The sequence below is a fragment of the Telopea speciosissima genome, chromosome 3 (genome assembly GCF_018873765.1).
Source record: "Telopea speciosissima isolate NSW1024214 ecotype Mountain lineage chromosome 3, Tspe_v1, whole genome shotgun sequence".
NCBI classification, from domain to species: Eukaryota; Viridiplantae; Streptophyta; class Magnoliopsida; order Proteales; family Proteaceae; genus Telopea; species Telopea speciosissima.
Window position 1 is genome coordinate 37858845 of NC_057918.1, and position 23286 is coordinate 37882130.

General features: G+C 39.5%; 2 protein-coding genes across 2 annotated transcripts; both read left to right on the plus strand.

Moving 5' to 3' along the window:
* Positions 1-414: 414 nt before the first annotated feature.
* LOC122655147 lies at positions 415-8415 on the plus strand. The gene is made up of 11 exons (XM_043849373.1): positions 415-419; positions 506-514; positions 1402-1525; positions 1680-1775; positions 3670-4167; positions 4745-4922; positions 5371-5668; positions 6606-6678; positions 6755-6845; positions 7537-7616; positions 7960-8415. Exons 1-11 carry the CDS (start codon positions 415-417, stop codon positions 8176-8178), a joined length of 1671 nt encoding a protein of 556 aa, XP_043705308.1. The 3' UTR covers positions 8179-8415.
* Positions 8416-11238: 2823 nt separating this feature from the next.
* LOC122655148 lies at positions 11239-11733 on the plus strand. The gene has a single exon (XM_043849374.1). The coding sequence runs from the start codon at positions 11239-11241 to the stop codon at positions 11731-11733; it is 495 nt and encodes a 164-aa protein (XP_043705309.1).
* Positions 11734-23286: the final 11553 nt, after the last annotated feature.

Sequence of the window (23286 nt, forward strand, 5' to 3'; positions counted from 1 at the left end):
CTAATTCTTTCATCTAGTGTACTTCGCCACCGATTAAGAGGCTAAAGTAAATGGACGCGTCGAATCACAAATGGGAACTTGACGTAATTATATTCATTGGCCAAATATCTTCGAAATTTTTTGATATAAATCGAACGAAAGCCGATAGCTCATCATTTATGGGTGCTCTCTGAGAAACCCAAACCAAGATACATCTAGAATAGGCTTCTTGATTTGACTATTCTTGCAATAGCAATTAGGTCTTCAATGGTTCTATGGTTCTTTGGTTCTATGGTTCTTTGTGGTTAAATGATACGTTCTATAGCCTTACATGAGATCATAATTATCGCTAGGCTAATGTAATCACTAATCTCATAGATAAGGAGGCAGCAAAATCTTCTTTTTTCTAATGAATCGTAATCCTATTTGCGGAACATGAGGTCATATGGAATGCTTTTAGGCAATCCCCGATTTCGCTTTGAGTATTTATGTGTTTTCTTATGACAAGTTATCTTTGCTAATGCAGATGCCAAAGGTAAGAAGCATATCTATTATAGTGGATATTTTTTATTTGTTTATCATAATCTTGTAATCTTTTGTTTCTTTTTTATTTATTTTTTTGGCAATGATACATTTTCTACTAACATTTGGTGAGAAAAAAATTATATTTCATTCGGAGTGATAGTGGAATCCAAAGGGACAATGGATTCCATATGGGTGGTGTTCAGTTCCCAAAGACCATCTTCGTACGAAGGCCCTGAGCCGGCCTTGTCCAAAGTCCAAACCTGAGGGGGGCCACCAAGTGGGTAGATTGACTCACCAATTGGTTGTCTGCCACGTGTTTAGTGTTAAAGGTCGATAACACTTTTTGAGTTCATATATTCCTGCCATTTTTTTTATTTTGGTTGGCTAAGAATTAAAGACTGTGAGAGAGAAAGAGAGGAAGGTTGAGCAGTTGAGCTTTGAGTCCGAGGAATTGGATTGTTCCACCAAAGAAAGAAAAAAACAAAAAAGTTCGGTTTAGAGAGAGCTCTGTGACGAGAAACAATCCTCTCTTTGACAAGGTAGTGAAACCCATGGACTAAATGCTTTTAAGGCTCAAAGCGTGAGGAGGAGATGAGGACAAAGAAGTAGGCCAGCCACGCTTCAACACTTCACACGATCGCACATTCGCACCAGCTTTTGTCTTTAATTGTTAATTCGTAAACTCATAAATGGTGAAGGAGTCTAGCCAGTCAAGGAGACGAAGTGAGGGACTGAGATAGGAGTGAAGGACTTCCAGAGGAAACTAAACTCAGCTCCGAATTCTACTTCTTCATCGTCGTTGTCTCCTGTGTTTCTTGATCTTTCGTTTCCCAGAGCTGCTGCTGTGTACCCTGTTTGGAACCCATTCGTGATTTTTACCTTTTGAGGTTCTTCTAGATTTTTTGCGCTTGTTGGAGCCTGTAATGAAATGATGGGCACCGAAGGGGAATCCAATTTCCACGAGAAGCATGAGGTGGATTCATGCGAGAAAAAAGTTGTTCCATTTCCACCAGATCACAAGGTATTTTCTTCTCTCCTTGATTCTTAATCTTTCATTTTTTTTCCCCCTTCTTCCTTCCATTATTTCTCACAGTTTTCCTCTTTTTAAAGCTAGTTGTTCCTTAGGTATCCTCTGTCCTGTAACCGAATTTGTCGAGTAACTGAACTGCTTGCAGGAATCCTTTGATGGGCAACTCTTAATTTTGATATTCACAGTTCCATTTCAAGTCGATGAGCTCTCCGAGCTCACTTTTGCTTCATCCATGGCCCTGGTTTTAATTGTTGAAGAGTTAGAATCCCCAGAATTAATTATCAGTTTAATTACAGTTTCCATTGTTTAACACAAAGGGAAAAATCTTGTTTGTCACCATGTATGGTGACAAATGCATTATAACCATTATTTTCATTCCACCACGTGAAAGATGTGTAACAAATTCCACCATTGGATATCTAGCAAAAGGTCTGGATTAGTCACATGTCAAATTTTAGCTTGCGTGAAATTTTCTCATCCATAAAATTTCAGATCTGGCTATACTTCACGTGCCTTAGACAAATGTTCTTGTTGTTTTCAAAAATACCCCTTTGTGCACTGGAAATGGCAGTGGGTTGGTCATGGGTCTAACGCTGAGCATACGTGCAGCTGAACTGGAGTCCAAAATTTAAGGCTAGAGTTGCCAAGTGACAAAGAAATATGGTTACAAAAATCAAACATCACCAAACGTGGTGATAACAATTTAAACCTATCGTCTAGGTGGCACTAACAATATACTTTCGCAGAAACTATTTTTAAATTTACATAAAAAAAAAACTTTGTTATTAGACGTGTATACATCTACTTCCTCTGTTACTAATTGAAACAAGAAAGAACAAAAAATAATAATAAATAAATTAAGAAAAGGAGGGGGGTGGGTGAAGAAGAAAGAGGGCACCATTTACTTTGTCTTTCTCTAGAGCCTGGAAACCTTGATTTGGTTGGTTTTGAATGTTTCATTATCAAAAATAAGTCTATGTTAATATTTTATTCATAGAGATACTATTCTAATAACTAATATTATGTTGGAAAATCATTAACTGCTAGTTATAGCTATTAGAGATCACCATCTATAAACATGGCTCCTTTGAAACTTGATTTTCATTAGAGACTGTTAACTTCTTAATATTTGTAGTTAAATGGGCAACTGTATAGTGGGTGCGCCTTGGTGCAACGGTTAAGTTGTGCTATTGCAATCTGTTGGTTGCGGATTCAAAACTTGGAAATAGCCTCTCCTGCAAAGCCCCGGGGGAGGGGGTAAGGCTGCGTACATTTGCCCCTCCCGAACCTTGCAGTAGCACAGTGGAAAATACTTGGAACATATTTGAGAAATTAGATGTGAAATGAGCTCATTGATGTGATTATTCAGTCTCAGAAGATAAATTAAAGAGTGCCATGCCAGTTTATATTTATCCATATGAATGCCATATTCTTGTTGAAAGTATGAAACTGTAAATCCAACATGAAACTGGAAACAAGAGGGGAGTTTAGAGAAATCTTCCAAATTCAATTTGGAAATCTCCTTGTTTGCAGTTTTGAACTGAGTATATTCAAAACTCAATTGTCAGTCCTCCCAAAGGCCCTTTAAAAAAAATAATAAGTGGGAATTTATTTACATATGAACTCATAGAAATATAATGGCACCACAACAGCAACAACAAATCCTCCTACAATGGAAGCAGCTCATAGAGCTTAACCTTTCCTTCCTTTTCACCAATTCTGAGGTTTTTTCTTTTCTAATAATTATTTTGAAGAGAAGGATTAAGTAAAGTTTATTTATTTTTATTTTTTTTTGGGAAACTTAATGAAATCAAATTATTTGACTCTTTTGTTTCGGCTGTTTACAAGGTCAGACTGAATGGCTAAGTTAATGTTTAGTGCCTTTTTTTCCAGACTTTAAACTGTTTTCTTAAACTAAAAAGCCCAAAAAAAATAAAAAATGTTGCCTATCGGATCCTTCCTTGCAGTCTAAAATGCAGAATGTTGGTTTACCACCAATGGTTCTAATAATATTCATGCTATGTGATCAATTTGAGGGAGCTGAATTGAGTTGGTTGATCTAGATTCAGTCCAGCTCAATATTGCTGGAGGTGTTGAGCCGCTTTACTAAAGTAAGTTCTTCTCTTTCTTTGCAGGCTGATGATTCAACTGGAATAACAGCAAAAGTCCCCCCTGTTCAACACTGGAGAAAACAAAACCTCTTCTTAGAGATACCCTTGAGAAAATTGGAGTCCTCTCAGGATTTTGTGAGAATAAATATGCCCCCCACACCAAGTCCGACTCCCACAAGAATGAATCTTCCCCCAAGAGCACCAAGCCCTAGTTCTGCAAGAATAAATGAGTCCCCAGGTACATCCTCATCCAGAGGAAAGTCATCTAGAAAAGGTATCCTACCACGAATGAACTTTAAGTACCGGAGTTCAACCACAGACATTGAGAAGGCAGCTGCCATAGCTCTAGGCACTCCAACAACAGGGCCGCGGGACAAGCTCTATGTCTCAAGGTCATCGTCCCTTTCTAAGCTATTAACACCCAGGATGAAGAGAACATCGTCCCTTCCTGTTACTCCAATTGCTTTCACAAATCCAGAATCCGTACGTGGAGGAAGCATGGTTGATCCTTCAAATTCAATCGTAAGTGTTTGACACCTTATTAACAGAACTTGCTTATGTACATTACAGCAATTCCAGAAAGTTCATTGCTTTGATACAAAAGGAAAGCTATATCTTGTAACAGTTGTAATGGGAAGGATGGATTTCACACAATGATCTCAGGATAATGCATTCAATTAGTCCCGCACTTAGGTGATCTCCTAGGCCAAAATTATTGCAACACAACTGTCCCAGTTATCTGATCTATGAACAACTGAGGAAGTTCGCTTTGAGTAATCTGCAATCTAATTCATGATTCCATTGTTGTGGGATAGTTCTGCCAGTCATATTCCTGTGACTTTTCAAAGAGAGGAGATTTATTTGGTGGTTGCAACTATCCTTGTACAGCAGTTTCTGGTGCGGGTACACTTGAAGGAATGACTGGATGCATAAACATTGATGGCCCCCAGTACCCACTCCTTACATGGTTATTGAGTGTGGCAACAAATGAGGAGGATGGCCTCCCTATTGCCTACATCCTTGAGTTCAAGTATTTTCCTTGCAATACTTATCCAATTTTACAGCTTATTCTTATTCTTAAACTGTTCTACTTTCACAGAAGGGGGCCCAACAAAAGATATCTCGTTCACTGTCAGTCCCTGCAAACAACAAAGGAAAAGGGATAAGGCGAACAGATTCATTAGGTGGTATATTTCGTGTCATCCCATCAACTCCAAGAGTGATGACAGAGGGGAACACTGCCATGTCAAATGCAACAACTCCCACAGCAGATGGTGGTATATTCCTTTTTCCTAATATCATCCTACTGTGTTTACCTAGAGGAATTTCAATATACTAGAATTGTTTATGTCAATATCTCCTATGTCATCTTGAACAACTTAAGAAGTCATTAGTACTCCTTTTTGTTAGGAATTGGTTGAGTGGAGTGAGTAGAATATTAGCTATTGCTAGTGGAAATTCTATGTAGAAAGTAGAAACTGATCAAAAATCTGTTGTCAGACCATTGTTCATTATCTGTATTTAAAAAAAAAAAGTTGTATGTTAGCATATGCTGACTTGTTCTTAGTCCTCATCTACTTGCAGAAGTTCTGAGTCAAACTCTCCCTGCTTGTGGATGATGGGTTCTCACCTATACTCTGCATTTTCCAGCTTTCAGATTTACTTTCTCGCATTGTCTGTATGTTGTAATACCAACCTATGTCTTACCTTAGTCTCATGGTTCAGAAAACAGTGATGCTGATGGTGAAGATATTCCTGAAGAAGAGGCTGTGTGCAGAATTTGTTTGATCGAACTGGGTGAAGGAGGTGATACCCTGAAGATGGAATGTAGCTGCAAAGGCGAACTTGCATTGGCCCACCAAGAATGTGCTATAAAATGGTTTAGCATCAAGGGTAACAAAAATTGTGATGTTTGTAAGCAAGAGGTCCAAAACTTACCAGTCACCCTGTTACGGATCCAGAACATTAGAACCTTTAATCCAGATACGAATCGGTCCCGGCAGATAGCTCTTTCTCAGTACAGGCAAGGACATTCATGCAGTTTGTCCAATTTCAGCATTTAATTTTCTCCTTATTATAACATGCTAGATGGTATTTTATGTGGTTTTGACGGTTAGAAATTAGATAGGCTGTGGAAATTGAGATTAAAAAGCTTGGTAGCACGAAGTATCTATGATGCTTCACTTGTTCAGAACTTGTTTATGTGTCTGGGTTGGGTGACTTTTATTTATTTATTTATTTATTTCGGGGGGGGGGGGAGAAGGGTGGTTTGGGGATGCTCTTTCCAATGCCTTCTCCAATTTGATGCAGGACAAATTATAATTGAGAAAGCAGGGGTAAGGCTGTGTACATTATGACCCTCCCCAGACCCCGCAGTGGAGGGAGCCTCGTGCACTGGGTATGCCCTTTTTTACAAATTATAATTGAGAAAGAAAAGTACAAATGCAGTAAAGAAAATTAGGAAAGACCAAAGGGGTGAGGCAGCCCAACAGGATATAAAATGAAAAAACTAACTTTGCTCTCAATGTCCAAGACACACTAGAAGATATCAAGGGTGATGATTTCTAGCCTCCTAGGAAACCCCACCACCCAGTTGATATCAGCCTCCCGATAAAGTGACAAGTATACTTCCTCATCCACCGAATCCTAAAGATCAAGAAGGAGGGAGCCAATCTTTAGACCGCATAGAAGTGCTTTATCTTTGCTCTAACAGTCTTCTTTCCAATAGGACCAAAGTGGACCAAAATAACTAGCTCCAAACCATCACCCATTCCCCTCCCCCCCACAAAAAAACAATGATAGAACATTTAAAATATTTATGCATATGTTCAAACTTAATGACATGAATCACTTCTCCTGTAGCTTGATTTTAAATGTCCAATCTGTTGGCAATAAATTCTAAATATCTGAGTTGATTTCCCATACAAAATTTCCTAAATCTTTGTATTCCAATCTTACAGAGTATGGCAGGATGTGCCCGTTCTTGTCATTGTTAGCATGCTTGCATACTTCTGTTTTCTGGAGCAGCTTCTGGTAAGGTCATTAACTTCCATATGCAGCTAGTTCAATCTGTCAGTTTCTTCTTGGTAACATTTTCGTTGCTGTGCAGGTCATGAAATTGGGTACTGGTGCAATTGCCATGTCCTTGCCATTTTCCTGCATACTTGGTCTCCTTGCATCCATGACATCATCAACCATGGGTAATCTAGCTATAATCCCTAAAAAAATAAAGTTGCCTGAGTCTTTTGTAAGAATTTTAGAGAGCATCAGAGCACATGCATGTGATTGCTAAAAGGAGGCCTTCCCTAGGTCCTTTTTATGAGATTTGCAAGGTCATTTTCAACCCAATCCAATAATAATTATTCCCTCTGTCCCGCAATGACAAACCGAAGTTTAGAAAGAGTGGTTAAAGGATTAAAACCCCCCTCTGTTTTCCAAAGTTGTCCTTCCACTACTTGGGACAAAATGCTTTTTAAAATTGGATAAATATTGCAAAGTGGCAATAAATGCTTAGGTAAATGTGTATTATTTCTTAAAAATATATTACTTAATTTGTGTGATGGACACAATTTGGGACAGCCAAGAAAGGGAAGGAGTGTCTTAGCAGGACAGAGGGAGTACTTAAAAAACTTCCGAACTCATTGACGATTATGCTCATCCATTTAGGTTGAGTTTTGACCTAAGGAAACTAACTAGATGGAGCCACCAAGTGGTTTCTGTCTAGCGTCTAATGTCTAGTGTCTACAGTTAGTCAATCCATGCATATGCAACTACATAACTTCTTGTTCCTTTTATAATGGAAAATTGTGTCCATACTTAACAATGAAATCTCATCCATAATTCTCTGGTCCTCTTCAATGTTTATTAACTCTCTCCTTAATTGTTTTTTAGTGAAGAGAAGATTTGTATGGGTCTATGCATCAGTTCAATTTGCTCTAGTGGTTCTTTTTGCTCATATTTTCTACTCATTGGTAAGTCTGACACTCTCATTACTTTAACCGACATTTAGAACTTGCTGAGTCCAGTCTAAGACTACTGAGGTCATTATTAGTGAAACCTGAATGTTCACTGCAAAACCTTCCCAAAGGAACTATTAAATAGGCATTTCTGAACTGGATGCAAGAACTCTTTAGCTTTATTGAAACCTTCCTGAGTTTTGATTGACTCAGCTGTGAGCTGTCTGTCCAGGTCTCTGGGCCTCTGGCAGATTCTTCATGAATGCTATTATTCATCGTTGACATATTTAAATTTGGTAAAAAAGTGACTCATCCAGAAGAATTTGTTGTCCTGTCTTTGTTGCTTGTCCATCTACAGCTTCATATGCAAGCCGTTCTATCCATTCTCCTTGCCACCTTTGGTGGTTTTGGTGTTACAATGAGTGGCAATTCTATTATCGTTGAGTTCTTGAGATGGAGGAGCAGGCGGCGCACTAGGTCAGATATTCGCCATAGTTCTCAAGAAGTTTCACCCCAGCCACAACCTGAACGCCCCCAAAATGAGGCTGGAAATTTAGATAATCCACAAAGGATCTGAACTGGCATTTGTAGAATGGTTGATGATATTGCTGTGGTAGCAAAATCTAAATGGTTTTACCTGTACAGAAGTTAGAAAATATACAGAAGTTATAAATTTCTATGTTAGAATAAACATTAAGTGTATTCATGTATCTCTCTATTGAGTGCTTTGTATTACCTTTTAGTCCTTAGAAAACAGAAATGTTTGTAGCAGTTTTGTATAACAAGTTGAGAATGGAATGGAATTGAATTGCCACATTTCATTGCCTGTATGACATATAACATAGGCTGCATCACTAGGAGTTTTGTTCCTTCCAAAAACCATCACCAATAGATTTGTCCTATTGAAATGGATATTTAAGAGTGAAACGCTACTCTTCTAAAATGATCCAGAGTTCAGACCTTACTGTTATGTAAAACATCTGTTGGGTTCAATTGTTTTAGCTATAATTGTGAATGTGTATCATGGTATCCAATGAATTTCTAAAATGATGCTCCCTCTACCCCACAGTGACTGTCCCCTTCCAAAAAAACTGAAGTTTTGAGGAGAAGTTGTTAAAGCATTAAAATCCTCCCTGTTTTTAAAAACTGCCTTCCATTATTTAGGATAGAATAGAATGCTTTGGAAGTCGAATAATAAAGGCAGGGAGCTTTAGCTGTACCCGTTAGAAAAGGAAAGATATTGGGTCAATATTAGATATTGGACCCAATATTGGATTCCTCTAGCAATAAGGATCTTTCCTTGTTGGAAAAGATTGGATGGGTTGGTAATTGAGTCCCAATAAGAAACTCAACATCTCTTGCCCATATGTGCTATCAATTTGGGAGTGAGAGAGGGGCAAATCATATATTATACATGAGATTGCCAAAAACTCACAAGAGATACACAAGCAACCCAAATCGTGGAGCACCCTTCCCCTCCTAGAATTGTTCTCTCTTCCTCTCCCTCTCTTGGTGTTTGATCTTGGAGAAAGTCCAAGGCTTTGTGATCCTTGGGAAGTGTGGAGGAGTTGGCTTGATCGTGTGGGGAACGCAAAGCTTTGCGTGGTGCGTGGAACGATCGTGAAAGGGCTATCATCGGCTGGAGGTCTTGCATTTGTGAGGCTCTAGGTAACAATCGGTCCCTCTAATGTTCTATTTTGAATGACATCTCCCATCGATATCTTTGATCTTGTTATTGCTTCCGTTGGATCGCACACTGATGACTTACAGTGGTATCAGAGCCTCACTATCGATGGGAATGTTTTCAATTTTTTCCCATTACAATATGTGATGCTCTTAGATTTCTATTCAGTCTATTAAAAAAAATTAATAAAAATTTTTGGGGTAAGGATGCATGCGAGGAAGGCCATGGGCTTGCTGCCCTGTCATGCGCCCCACCTGCCTGCCGAGTGCAATGGCCTCTGCCGCGCTTGGCGCGCCCTGCTGCTAGTGCCTTTGTGTGCCCTGCAGCTTGTGGTCTCCCCCTCTTTTTGTTTTTCGTATGGCTACCTTGTCTAGCAGATTTCAAAAAAAAATAAAATTCTGGTTAGACTTTTGAGGGGAGATTACTTGAAGAAGATGGGTGGAGAGATTCTTTCCTTCACCCACCTTCCCCAATAGGCATAATGACTTATTTTAATTTTATTTTAAGCATGTATTTGTTCATGTGATGGGGGCATGTGACATGACCATTGTGGCATAGGTTGTCATGGTAATGGTTATGTGATGCACATGATCATTGTGACATTGGTTGTCATGGTAATTATCATGTGATGCACATGATCATTGTGATATAGGTTGTCATGGTAATGGTTATGTTATGGGTGCATTGGATGCACATGATCATTGTGACATTGGTTGTCTTGGTAATGATGATTTTATGTGTTTTGGCAATTTTCACATAAAAAATTTTGGAATATTTATTTTTGAACATCATGTATGTAATGAGGACAATGGTTATGAGATTTAAAATTATATGCATTAGATGAATGTGTGTGCTAGGCATGGGGTGGATGTGTTTTGAGATGCAATTCTTTTTGTTTTCCTCCAGGCAATCCAAATTTAGTGGACTGGTTTTCTGATTTGTAATTTTTATTTGGAAAAGGTTGTAATAATTTTGAATTAGCTTAAATTATTTGTTGTAACCGCTTGGAGATCGTGTTGAGATCGGGATCGTATTTTTTATCGTGGATTAAGGATCTTGACGGTTCGTTGGTGAGAAGATTGGAGGAGGGACTTGCTCACTTGAAATATCTAAGTTGATTGCAGTTTTGAATTCATTTCCCTGTAATAGTTAGTTGCATATGCATTATCACATAATTATTGCCATGTATGGGAGTGACATATGAGGTTATGGTTGCTCCCATCTATCTTATAATCAAAGTGAGTTTATCATGGATATGAACTCATGTTGATTAAAGATGCAATCCCATAACCATTGGTGTTTATTTTTCCTTGGATGGATGTGATTTTGTGTTTGTACATTGGATGTTTGGTTGTGATTTTATGCGTTCCCGTAATCCCTCAATTTTAATACAAGTGTGATTGGGAAACCCTGGTTAGTGGGATTCCCATGGCCTCCCTTAATGGGTAAGTGTAGAAATTTTATCGATCTACCCTTGTGGATGCCGATAGGATAATACTTGGATAGATAGATGAAATTGTCTGTACTCATCTCACATGTGATAGGTAGAGAATGTGGTCAGTGGTACATGTACTATGATAGTAGGCACTAACCCACAAACATCATAATTCCCTCCAAAATTAAGGGTAAGCACTTAACTTGAGTGTGTGTCAGCCGATAGGAATGGGCATGACACTCAAATGGCCAAATCACATTGGAGGTCTAAGTGATGGATAGAATAGTCCACTCAACCAACATGCGAATGACGAACTCCGATAGGTTTCAACCAACATGCGAATGGCGAACTCCGATAGGTTAAGTCAGGAGCATAAGGGTTGATCATTTTCCAATTCATACCCTATAAGCTAGAGGGAAGCTTAGGGTGTGATTGACCATTGATTGTTCTTACCCCAGTTTTTTCAATGGCTGTTGATCATGCTAATTGTTAATTTTGTACATCATATAGATTTAATAATGTCAACCCAAATCAACTATGCCGCCCTCATTAAAGACCATATTTTAATCGGCCCAAACTATGTTGACTGCAGGAGGAACATCAAGTTACTCCTGTCTGCAGAAGGTCTAATGTCTGTCCTGGATGAAGAAGAACCTGAATTTTTCAATGAGGAAAAACCTGAATCTAAAGCGGTCTATGAGTTATTTCATCAAAAAAACTCTAAGGCCAAACTCCTCGTGTTAAGTTCTCTGAAAAAGACCATCGTTGATTCTGTCAAGGATTTGTACTTGACAAAGGATATGATGGAGGAATTGAAGGAGATGTATGGGAGAGAAGAAAGACATATCCATCATCAATTGGTGACACTCCTCTATGGCACGAAGATGGCTCAAGGAACTCCAATTATAGATCATGTGATGAAAATGCGAAACTTGTTCCAAGATTTGGAAAACCTTGGGATGTCCTTCAAACTGAATTATAAGACGGATGTCATCTTTTACTCTTTGCCTTAGGAGATCTACAGATCGTTTATTGTCAATTATAACATGAATAAACTCTCCGTCGAATTTCCTGAGCTGGGCAACATGTTGCAAGAGGTAGAAGCTGCATCCAAGAAGCAGAAAGTGGAGGTCTTGACTACAGAGGATAAGTCTTTTTCCTCTAAGCCCAAGGGCAAGAAGAAGAAAAAGGCTGACAAGGGTAAAAACCCTCAGGTTGAGTCTAAGGGAATTCAGAAGAACAAGGACAAGGGAACTTGTTTCTATTGCAAAAAGAACGGACATTGGAAGAAGGAATGTCGAGCTTTTCTGGTTGCTCAGAAAAAGAAGTAGGAAGAAGGTATTTTTGAAACCTTAGTCCTTTATGAGTCTAATTTGTCAGAGGAACCTATTAAAACATGGTTGGTGGACTCGGGGTCTACCGCCCATATTTGCAACTTGTTGCAGGGGTTCAAGCTGACAAGAAGGTTGAGTAACGATGAAGTTTGTTTGAGAATGGGTACGGGAGCCGAGGTCGTTGCTGAGGCCGTTGGAGATTTTACTTTGTTTTTCAATAATACCACTTTAGTTTTAAGAGATTGTTTTTATGTCCCCCTATTTAGGAGGAACATTGTTTCTATTAGTAGGCTGGTGAAGGATGGTTATACTTTTCTTTTTGGTGATAAGTTAACTATTCTGTTTAATAACTCTTTTGTTACTACTAGCTTACTGGATAACGGATTGTATCTCTTAAAACTGGTACTAGAGGTAAATGAGATCTCCAATACTTCTATAAAAAGAAAATTAGCCAAAGATAATTCAACGTATCTTAGGCACTTAAGGTTAGGTCATATTAGAGTAGAAATGATAAACAGGTTGGTGAAGGATGGACCTTTAGATTCACTGAAGGTAGAACCTTATCCAATCTGTGAGTCATGTCTACTAGGAAAGATGACCAAGAAACCCTTCTCAAACAAGGGAAGAAGAGCCAAAGTTGTGTTAGAATTGATACACTCTGATGTGTGTGGACCCATTAACGTTCAGGCGAGGTTTGGTTACGAATACTTTGTAACCTTCACTGATGATTATTCTCGTTATGGTTACATATACTTGATGCACCGCAAATCAAAAACTTTTGACAATATCAAGGAATTTCGAGTGGAGGTTGAAAAATAGTTGGGTAATTGTATCAAGTGCCTCCGATCTGATCGAGGAGGAGAGTATTTATCAGATGAGTTCAGGGACTATCTGAAAGAAGTTGGGATTATATCTCAGTTGACTGCCCCAGGGACACCTCAACAAAACAGAGTTTCAGAAAGGCGGAACCGAACCTTGTTGGACATGGTTCGGTCCATGTTGAGTTATTCAGAACTACCATTGAGTTTTTGGGGTTTTGCACTAGAAACTGTCATCTATATACTGAACAAGGTACCAACAAAGTCTGTGCCCAAAACACCATTTGAATTATGGTATCGACGCAAGCCTAGTCTCCAACATGTTAAGGTGTGGGGTTGCATAGCACATGTACGGAAACAACAGACAGATAAGTTAGAATCCCGTACAGATAGATGTTATTTATTGGGATACCCTAAGACTACAATAGACTACTATTTGTATGACTCGGTTAATCAGAAAGTCATAGTTAGTAAGCATGCGACATTTCTAGAGGATGACATGATCTCACCAAGATTGGATCCAGTGGTCATTAAAGAAGTATCTAATGACCAAGTGCCCTATGCACCGACGGAAATTTCAGTTGACGTGCCCACTGAAGAGAAACAACCTCAAGAGCCTAGAAGGAGTGGGAGGTCTATCTGACCACCAACTCGTTTGAATCTTCTCATAGAGGAAGATCAAAAGGTTGAATAATTCCACATGGTGTCTGATTGTTCAAACACAGATCCTTATACTTACGCTGAGGCTCTTCAGGATGTTGACTCTGTGAAATGGAAGGAAGCTTATACGCAGTAAAATAGATTCCATGGATGCTAACCATGTCTGGACTCTTGAAGATCTGCCACAAGGGGTAAAACCCATTGGCTGTAAATGGATCTACAAGAGTAAGAGAGGTATGGATGGAAATGTGGAACGTTTCAAAGCAAGGCTGGTGGCGAAGGGATACACTTAGAAAGAGGGTATTGACTGTGATGAAACCTTCTCACCGGTAGCAATGATTAAATCCATTCGGATTCTATTATCAGTTGCTGCATATCATGATTATGAGATCTAGCAGATGGATGTACAGACCGCTTTCCTTAACGATTATCTTGATGAGGTCATATACATAAGTCAGCCAAAGGGTTTTGCTTCCCCAGGGGAAGAAAACAAGGTATGTAGGTTGTTGAGGTCCATTTATGGACTAAAACAAGCTTCCAGAAGCTGGAACATCCATTTTGATCAAGCTATCAAGGAATCTGAGTTTGAGCAAAACATTAATGAACCATGCGTGTATAAGAAAATCTGTGGGGGGTGTCGTCTGTTTCCTTATCCTGTATGTGGATGATATACTACTCATTGGGAATGATGTGGAGTTGCTTTCATCTGTAAAGCTGTAGTTATCCAAAACATTTTCGATGAAAGATCTGGGTGAAGCCAGCTACATCCTAGAAATTAAACTTGAGAGAGATCGCAAGAAGAGGGTGTTGGGATTGTCACAATCCACCAACATTGACAAAGTGCTTGACAGGTTCAACATGTAGGATTCGAAGAGAGGAAATGTGCTTCTTAGACATGGAATCGGTTTATCCAAGTTACAATGTCCTCAAACTCCTGAGGAAATTGAGACTATGAAGAGAGTTCCTTATGCTTCTGTAGTAGGAAGTCTGATGTATGTCATGTTGTGTACAAGGCCAGATATTTATCATGCTGTAGGGATTGTGAGTCGATATCAATCCAATCCAGGACAAGAACATTGGACAGCTGTCAAGGGGATCCTCAAGTACCTAAGGAGGACCAAGGATTACTTCCTTGTATATGGTAGTGATCAGTTGTCAGTAGTTGGATATACAGATTCGGATTTCCAAACTAACAAGGATGACAGAAAGTCTATCTCTGGGATGATCTTTATGATTGGTGGGGGTACAGTGATTTAGAGGAGTGCCAAACAGAAGTCAACAGTCGGTTCCACGACAGAACCTGAGTACTTGGTAGCTAGTGAAGCAGCCAAGGAAGGTGTCTGGCTTAAGAAATTCTTGACAGACTTAGGGGTGGTGCCTGAGCTAGTAGAGCAACCCATACAATTGTTATGTGACAACAGGGGAGCTATAGCACAAGCGAAGGAGCCAAGGGCTCATCAGAGGAATAAGCATGTGGAGCGAAAATATCACTTGATTCGTGAGATTATTCAGCATGGTGACATAGCCATAGCTAAGTTTGACAATGCAGATAATTTATCTGACCCCATGACTAAAGCATTATCTCCTAGTGTTTTTGAAAAACATGTTGGGAATAAGGGCGTAAAGTTCATGGGTAACTAGCACTGATGTACAAAACTCCTTTTTGAATTAATGAATTTTAATTTTTGATTAGCATGATCAGTTGTTTAACTCAGTTATTGTCCATAGGTATTCATACCTAAAACTGTTCACCCCTAGGGATGGGACTGGACATTCTGTTCGGCATGGTGGTCGCATTGTGTCACGCCCCCATCCTAACAAAGGATATTTTATAAGGAAAAAGGGATGATTTGGACGACAGGTGTCATCCCAATACCTACCAGGATCACAGATATAGTGTCCCGTGCTACAGTCCACTCTGTTATCAAGTCATGATAACAGCGGGGAACGTATCAAATAGAATAAATCGTTCCAATTACAGAGTTAGCAGAAGCGAAATTCATTTAAATCATGAAAATATAGAGCATCGGTTCTCTAATGATAATACATAATACAGCTGCAATAACTCGTAACCATCCATTTATCTCCACTTATTTACACATGAAGTTTATACATGAATGAAAATGAATACAAAAATAAATAAGTAAATCATACCACCAGGGCACCATTCTTAGGTGTACATCGACATCCAAGTCCCATCCACTGGCTCTGCTTGATTCGCATCCATAGGTTCTCATCAAGAGGTTTTCTAACAAATCAACTAAAAAAAGGGATTGCGCAACGGGGTTAGCTCCACAAGCTAGTGAGAGAGCAAAGGGGAATGCACATACACAAAAACACGCCATTTCAAACAATTTATGATGCATGTAAATGTTAGATTCATTTTTCCACCTAGCACACAAATTCTAAATCAAGTGTATGCTACTGTGATAGCTCGGGAGACACTGTGAGTCACTTAACTTATCGCCACAATGAAACCTCAGGTATCACGAGGGAGCCTACGCTGGTAGAAGCCATCAGGCCACCCAGTGGTAGACCCCAATAGCCATTACTATCCCTGACCTGGCCTCTCTCCCCCACAGGCAACAGGTGCTCTGACTATCCAACACATAAACCCCTGTTGGTAAGGGTTGTAGTATAAGGCAACAAGAATCCTAGCCACAGATATACTATATGCAAGTCCTATCGTCCCAAGAGGTATTCCGGGTACATCAACGTCCCATTCCATCTAGTACCCAGGTACTAGCACGACACGGCGCATACAGATCAGGATGACATAAAAAATTTCATAATTAATTATGGGGTTCCGGTACGGGTACACTAGGCACCGTAACCCAATACAATAGTGAGAGAATCATCACATCACATTCATAGCAGTCCACAATTGAGATAAATAATGCAATGCGCAAGATGCTTATACTCATCTAATAGCATGACAATGATTTCTTATATATATATATCCAAGCCCAAACAAATCACCAAAAACCTACTCACCGAACTCAGGTGTTACCCGGTGTGGTTGACATGAATCTCACCGGTGCACCTTCTAGCCATCAAGTTGGGTAGCCTAAGAATGTAAGAGCAAACGTCAAAAGATGTATAGAGGGGTCCTATGTTATGCCCCCAAAGTTAAAATTAAGTTTCAACCAAGATAGCATGGATGGACTCACGGACGGAAGAAGCAGGATGAGTTCATCCCTGACTCCGTTCAGGCCAAAAGGTCAAAACACGGGGGGACAGATCCACAGACGAAACTTTCACCTGGATCCTTTCCGGCATCCGTTCGAACCCTGAGACATTCCTGAGAGGGAACGGAACCACAGATAGAGGCAACAGAGTAAATCCATCCCTGCATCCGTTCGATCCTTGAGACATTCCTGAGAGGGAATGAAACCACGGACGAAGGCAGCAGAGTAAATCCGTCCCTGCATCCTTTCGATCCCTTTTCACTAGGATACATCGGACGGACTTACGGACCGAACCACGACGGTGACTCCATTTGTGCGTCTGACGGAATTCTTTTCTGAGATTTCTTAGGGTTTTTCCTCCAACTTGGAACCTGGAGTTCACATAGCACTCAGGGTTATGGAGGGGTGTCATAGGTCTCCCTAGGGTTACTAGAACCTAGGCTTACCCTATAGATCCAAGATCATATAAGGGTTTGGCTCCATTTGGTCTAAGGGTAGGGTTTGGTGGTTTTAAAATCAAGGAATCAGCAACAATGGCTGCAAGGCAACTAATAGAAGCCTCCAATAGGGTTTGGTCATCAACATTAAAGCCCCATTTAAAGGCTGAGCTTCACCTTGAGTCCCAAATGGAACCCTAGGTTAGCTCAAGCTCAAGGAATCTACTTCAAATAAAAAATGTACAAGGAGAAGAGGGAAGTACCAAGAGTTAGAGCTTACCTTGGTGAGTGGAACTCCAATCCCAGCCCTAGCTAGCCTTGAAGATCCACCTCCTCCTTTCTCCTTCTTCCCTTTTTCCTTCTTTTCTTCTAGCCTTGGTCGAACAACAGGAGGAGGAGAGGTAGGGCAGCCAAACCCCTTTGGCATGCCTTCCATCTTCTTCCCTTCCCCTCCCATTTCTCTTCCTACTTCTTCTTCTTCTTCTTCCTTATCTCTTCTCCTCCACGGTTTGGCTTGGAGGGGGAGAGATGGGAAAAATAAGAGGCTAAGCCCTTATCTTTTAAGGATCAAAAGAGGCCTTAGGGCTTGTTTGCCTAAGTGTCTCTAAGACACAAGATAGTCCTCTAGGTTTAAATGGGCCTTAGGGCCTGTTTAGCCCAGGTCACCACCTAATTAATCTATTTAGTTAGGACATGTTTGGGTCTGCCCTAAGTCTTATAAAGGTATATTAGTCTTTAAGGTTTGTTTGGTTCAAGCTAAAATAAAAGAACTCATTATTTATTTAAGTTAAGTCTTGTGGGCCCACTTTTATGGCCCAACTAACCAATTGAAAGTAAGGGTGGGGGTCTATCTTGTCCGAAGATATAGTTATGGTGTTCGGGACACGAGGACGTGGGTCCCACATGAAAATACTTCAAAAGGGCAAGAAATAATACAGACGGATCCCCGAACAGAACCAGTCGAGTGAGTCTGTTCGTGACTCCGTTGCTGCTGTCAGGGCCCAAACCTCAAGGAAAGTTGCGGGGCTTTGGCCCGTACTTTCAGGGCTTCGAGGGGACACTTTTAATAAAATTTTAAGTTCGAGGCCACAGATGCTGACCACTTCCATCGTGGCATTACCCATTGGTAAAAGTCTAATTTGACCCGGGTATTAGGATATATTTCGGGTGCCGGTGTAACATTCCCCCAACCTTATAAAAATTCCGTCCTTAAAATTTGGCGCTTCTACGAGTCTTGAAGGGTGAGGACCTTTTTAAACAACATCATCTCAAGTCAACCACTACTCGGACTCAGTTAAGGGTCTGGGGCAGTGCCTATATGACACGACAAGTCAGGACTTATAATTCCTCTTCCTTATTGGGTCGCATTACCGCAAGTGGTGCGGCTCATAGTAACCCCGGGCTCAATTGGGTTAAGAATCGATGATTACAATATCCCAAGAAACATAGGGCCTCAAACACTAGGTTAAGTTATATAGAACAATAGGTACCCTTGATCTTCCAGATCAGCTCGGTATTACACTTTGGTCACCCTTGAGTTACAGGGTCTAACTTCATCTAGTCCTTAACACAAGGATCATATTATGAATGCTTTCACTTCGGGTTATCTCATTACCTAACCCAACTTTAGAATGATTTGGAATATTGATGGAATCTCCTATGTTCACTCCCAGTATGGAGGAAACGCATTTGGTGACCCATTACCCCATTCATATCTGTCGTTGGAGAAGGTACCGTTACATCTTTTAGTTTCAACCTTCACAATCCCATAAGTCCACAATGGTCCTCTTTCAAGAACTAAACAATCTTTTACCGTTTTCGGTCTAAGCCATTTCTTTAAGCAGGTCCTAGTAATTAACCTACCCGGTCATTGTCAAATTCATTGACCACTAACTCACAGTTAACTCGATTAAGGTCGGGGCTTAAACTAGCTAACATAGTAAGGTTGACGCAAGGTCACATTTGTAGTGCAGGAGAAGTACTCTATCCACACGCTTTAAGATTTATGGGATACATTCATTTTATTTTAAATTCACACATATACATAAGTATGAGTTCAATAATTACATTCATACCCCTAAGAATGCATCCGCCATCAAGGTTAACTCACAAGGGTAGGCAAGTCTTAGGTATGGTATACTAGGTCATTTGGAAAGTCTAAACACGACCTGAGACTCCATCTATGAGTCTAAATAAAAGTTTGGATGGACCAAGAAAAATTCAAAATAGGGTTATCACTAACCTGTGAGGTGTCATGAATGACCTTCATTTAGACAAGGTCTCTATTGATCACTCAAACTAAGCTATGTGAAACCAGCCTATTAATTCTTTTCCTTTTGTCTGACTACAAGTTTGGATCCTATACATCCCATTAACGGTTCCTACACCGCATAGGTCTAGGCTTCTTAACAAAATTTTGGTTTGTTTGATCATGAAGCTTAAGGATTCTCACCCCCAAGACACTTATTCCTCTTTTAAGTAGGGTGAAAGTTATAGCTCTATTAATATTTGTCACCATTGTCCGCTGGCCGGCCCGGCTGATGTAAGCCCCAATATTTAGACCCCAAAGCTTAAAATTAGATCAAGCAATAACCACGAATGGGCCAAACAACATGGGTGTAAAACTAGGGTATGAGCACATAATCATCACATATAGGTTTGGTCAAAAGGTCTCAAAATTTTGGGCTCAAAATCCTTAAAGAAAACGAACGGAATCATTGTTGTGAGTCCGTTCGTGGCTCCATCACAAAATAGGCAGGACGGATTATTAATGAGCACATTTATGTGTGAAATCTTAGGGCATAAAGCATGCATTTTACCACATTGGACAGAGTTTGGTTGCTTTCCTGCACTTTTCAGGTTTTCGGCTCTTTTATGCTATTCTGGACTATCGGGAGCTGCATGTCCCAATCTACACATAAAGTCATCATTTTTCTTTCCATGGCTGTAAAGAGGACTAAATTTTGAGCAAGACGTGATAGAATACAAGTACCCATTCGTTTAAGCCACCATGTAATCGATTATTCTTTTCAGGCTGAGAAAGGATAATGGGTCAAAAATGCGCTGGAATGCAAGCCCATAGCCATTCTGCCACTTCCCAAGGGTATTTTTGACATCTAAGAAGGTACTTCTAATCAATGGTTGAGATCTACTGCAAGTACAGGACCATTTCGGCGATTTTCCAATCTTGAAGAGAGAGAAGACCTGCTATCCATATGGGGGGACCCACACATGTCACAAATTTTGAAGGTGCACAAGCTTTCCACGATTTTTAAAGGGTGCATCACATGCTCCACAATTTTTTAAGAAAGACAGTGTGGGGATTTATTAATTCCTTGAGTGGAATCCTAGTCATCACTTTCTCTCTCCTCCAACTTTCCAAGGCTACTTTAGAGATTTGACTATGGATAGATTTCTTTTGAAGAAGATTCCCTCATCCTTGGAAGGTTGGAAAGTCAAAGATTGGAGATGCCTTGATCATATTACTTGGAGAAGACTTCTGCAAAGAAAAAGAAGCACAAGAATTAAATTGGAAAGTCTACTTTTTGAAAAATAGAAGGTTTATTGGACCAAGCTTTGTATCTCTCTTACTTCCTATTTTTATTTTTTATTCTTTTGGGATTCAAGTAATTTTGGAAAGGAAGGAGAAGAGCATCAATATTTTGGGGGAGATTCTCTCCACCCTCCACGGTTTTCGAAGGAGAGAGCCTCCCAAAACCGTGGAGCTCTCTCCTCTCCTCTCCTCTTCTCCTCTTCTCCTCCTCCTATAAATACCCCTGGGGTTGGGGCTTGTAAAGTGTTCATTGCTTAATAGATTTCTTCTTCTTCTCCTTCTAATTTTTGGCTTTCTAGTTCTTAGTTTGATTTTATGAGTTTAATTCCATGATTGTAATAATTTTAATTCAAGCTTTAATTTGATTATGTCTTCAATATGGTTGTAATCTCTTAATTCTAGTTCTAGTTTTAAAGCTTTCTAGTCTAAGTTTCTAATTCTTGTGAGAAGACTTCGGAGAGTTGGAAGAGGAAGCCATGCAAAGTTCATTCAAGTTCTTCAAGCTTCATCAACTACATCCATTCATGCCTAATCAATTCATGCAATTACAAGTTTGGTAGAAGGGAGTATTGGTTCAAGTTCTTATTTTTTCTAGTTTCTTCTTCTTATTCTTAGCCTCCTACTTTCTCTATTATTTTTATTTTATTCTTATTCTCATCCCCTTTAATCCCTCCATTCCATTAGGAATTTTAATTCTCCATTATTTTTATTTTATTCTCATTCTCTACCTCTCTAATTCTTCCATGCTTTTGGAATTTTATTTTCTATTTACTACCATCATCATGCATTATGTTAAGCTTCTAATTTAATTATTTTTGTTTTATTTTCAGATTTGGTAGCGTTATTTCAAGTGTGACATCAACTTCAATCCGGTTCAAGCTTCAATTAGTTAGTTCTATTTCTTTGATTTCTAGTTTTTGATTGTGTGGTTGTGATAATTTAATTCCTCCAATAAGTTAGATGGATGTGTGTTAGGACGTAGATGCTTGTGAGTTAGAATCCGTTAGTTTAATTACAGTTAGTTTATTCCAACACTTTAATTAATTTGATTCACTTTGCGTTGCTTTTAAGTAAGTAAGATAGAGTGGCATACATCTCCTTGTGATCTCGACCCATAGCTACGATTGACCCGTACGCTTGCGGTAATTTTTAAACTCAAACAATTATGTAACATGAATCCGTTCATTCATCCATTCACAGAAAGCTTGGTTTGGTAAAAATACCGAGATGAACGGAAGTACGGATAGACCCACGAGGGTGGATCCGTTCGATGTTCCGTGCAGTTCTAAGAACGAAAATTTACAATTTTGGGCTGGACGGACTCACAGAAGCAATCACGATAGTGGATCCGTTCGTGCGTCCATTCGCAGAATTTAAAAAAAAAAAAATAGGGCCACGAGTTTTTCAAACTCATTTTGGCTCCAAAAGGGAAGAACACAACCGTAGGGCAAAGGCTCTCCAAGGGACTTCCGTTCAAGCACTCTTTGCTCCTCCTTGGTGATTTTGGCGAGTCAAGGCCCTAGGATCGATCTCCTTTGACTCAAGTAAGGTTCTTTCCCTAATTCTCCCTTCCATTCTCTCTTCCTTTCCATTTCTAAGGTTTTTTTTTTTGGTTGTGTCTTTTCATTTTCTTCCCCTTCCCATCAATTAGGGATAATTATTACAAGCTTGTGATTGTATTTTTCCTTAGGTTGCATTTTCCTAGCCATGTAAACAACAAAACCATGCCAAAACTCTATTAGGGATAAGGTTTTTCGATCGAATCAAGCCCTAATCGATCAATACCACTGTGCTAGTGAATTTTTTGTACCCCTAATGTGTCTTGATTGAGTTTGAAAGTCTTTTCAAGGAATTTTTAGAGATTATTTGTCAAGTTTGCCATATTTGTGGAATTACTTCAATTGTCTCTAGGTATTGGTTGGGATATAATTCTCAAATCCTCACTACTTTGGGAAAAACCTCAAAGGCATGACTAATCCATCATGCACCCTAAAATTTCATAAAAATAAATCCATTGACCCATCCTCGAGCATGTTTCCTTGTTCATGTGGTTGTTAATACAATCTTTGAAAATCAATCCTTGTCTCTTTTTGAAATTTTCATTTGCCCCATTTACTTGCTTGATATTTGATTTGGGGATGTAGGGTAGCTAAGAACATAGGTTGTTCATATTAATCTCATCCCTTCATGCCTAAGCCCTAGGGATTTCATATGGATTTTATATATATATATATATAAATCTTGTCTCTTCTCCCCAAATTAATCATATTTCCAATGGTGATCATGTCTTCTCTTCTCATTGTGTATTCCTTCTCGTCCAATAATTTCCCTTACAACATAGGCATTTGTATCTTTAAATTTACTCGCCAATCATATCTTATTTATTCCAATTTGACTCATTTATTGTTGTCTTTTGGGTGGTCTCTTGTTTGTAGGAAATACCCATGGCTCCTCAAAGGTGAAGTGGGTTAGCCATATTGTCAGCTCCCCCTATTGCCTACAATGTGGGGAGGTTCATATCGACGAAGACCGAGGGAATTTTCTGAGAGCACCTTCATGACAGAAAAATTTTGGTG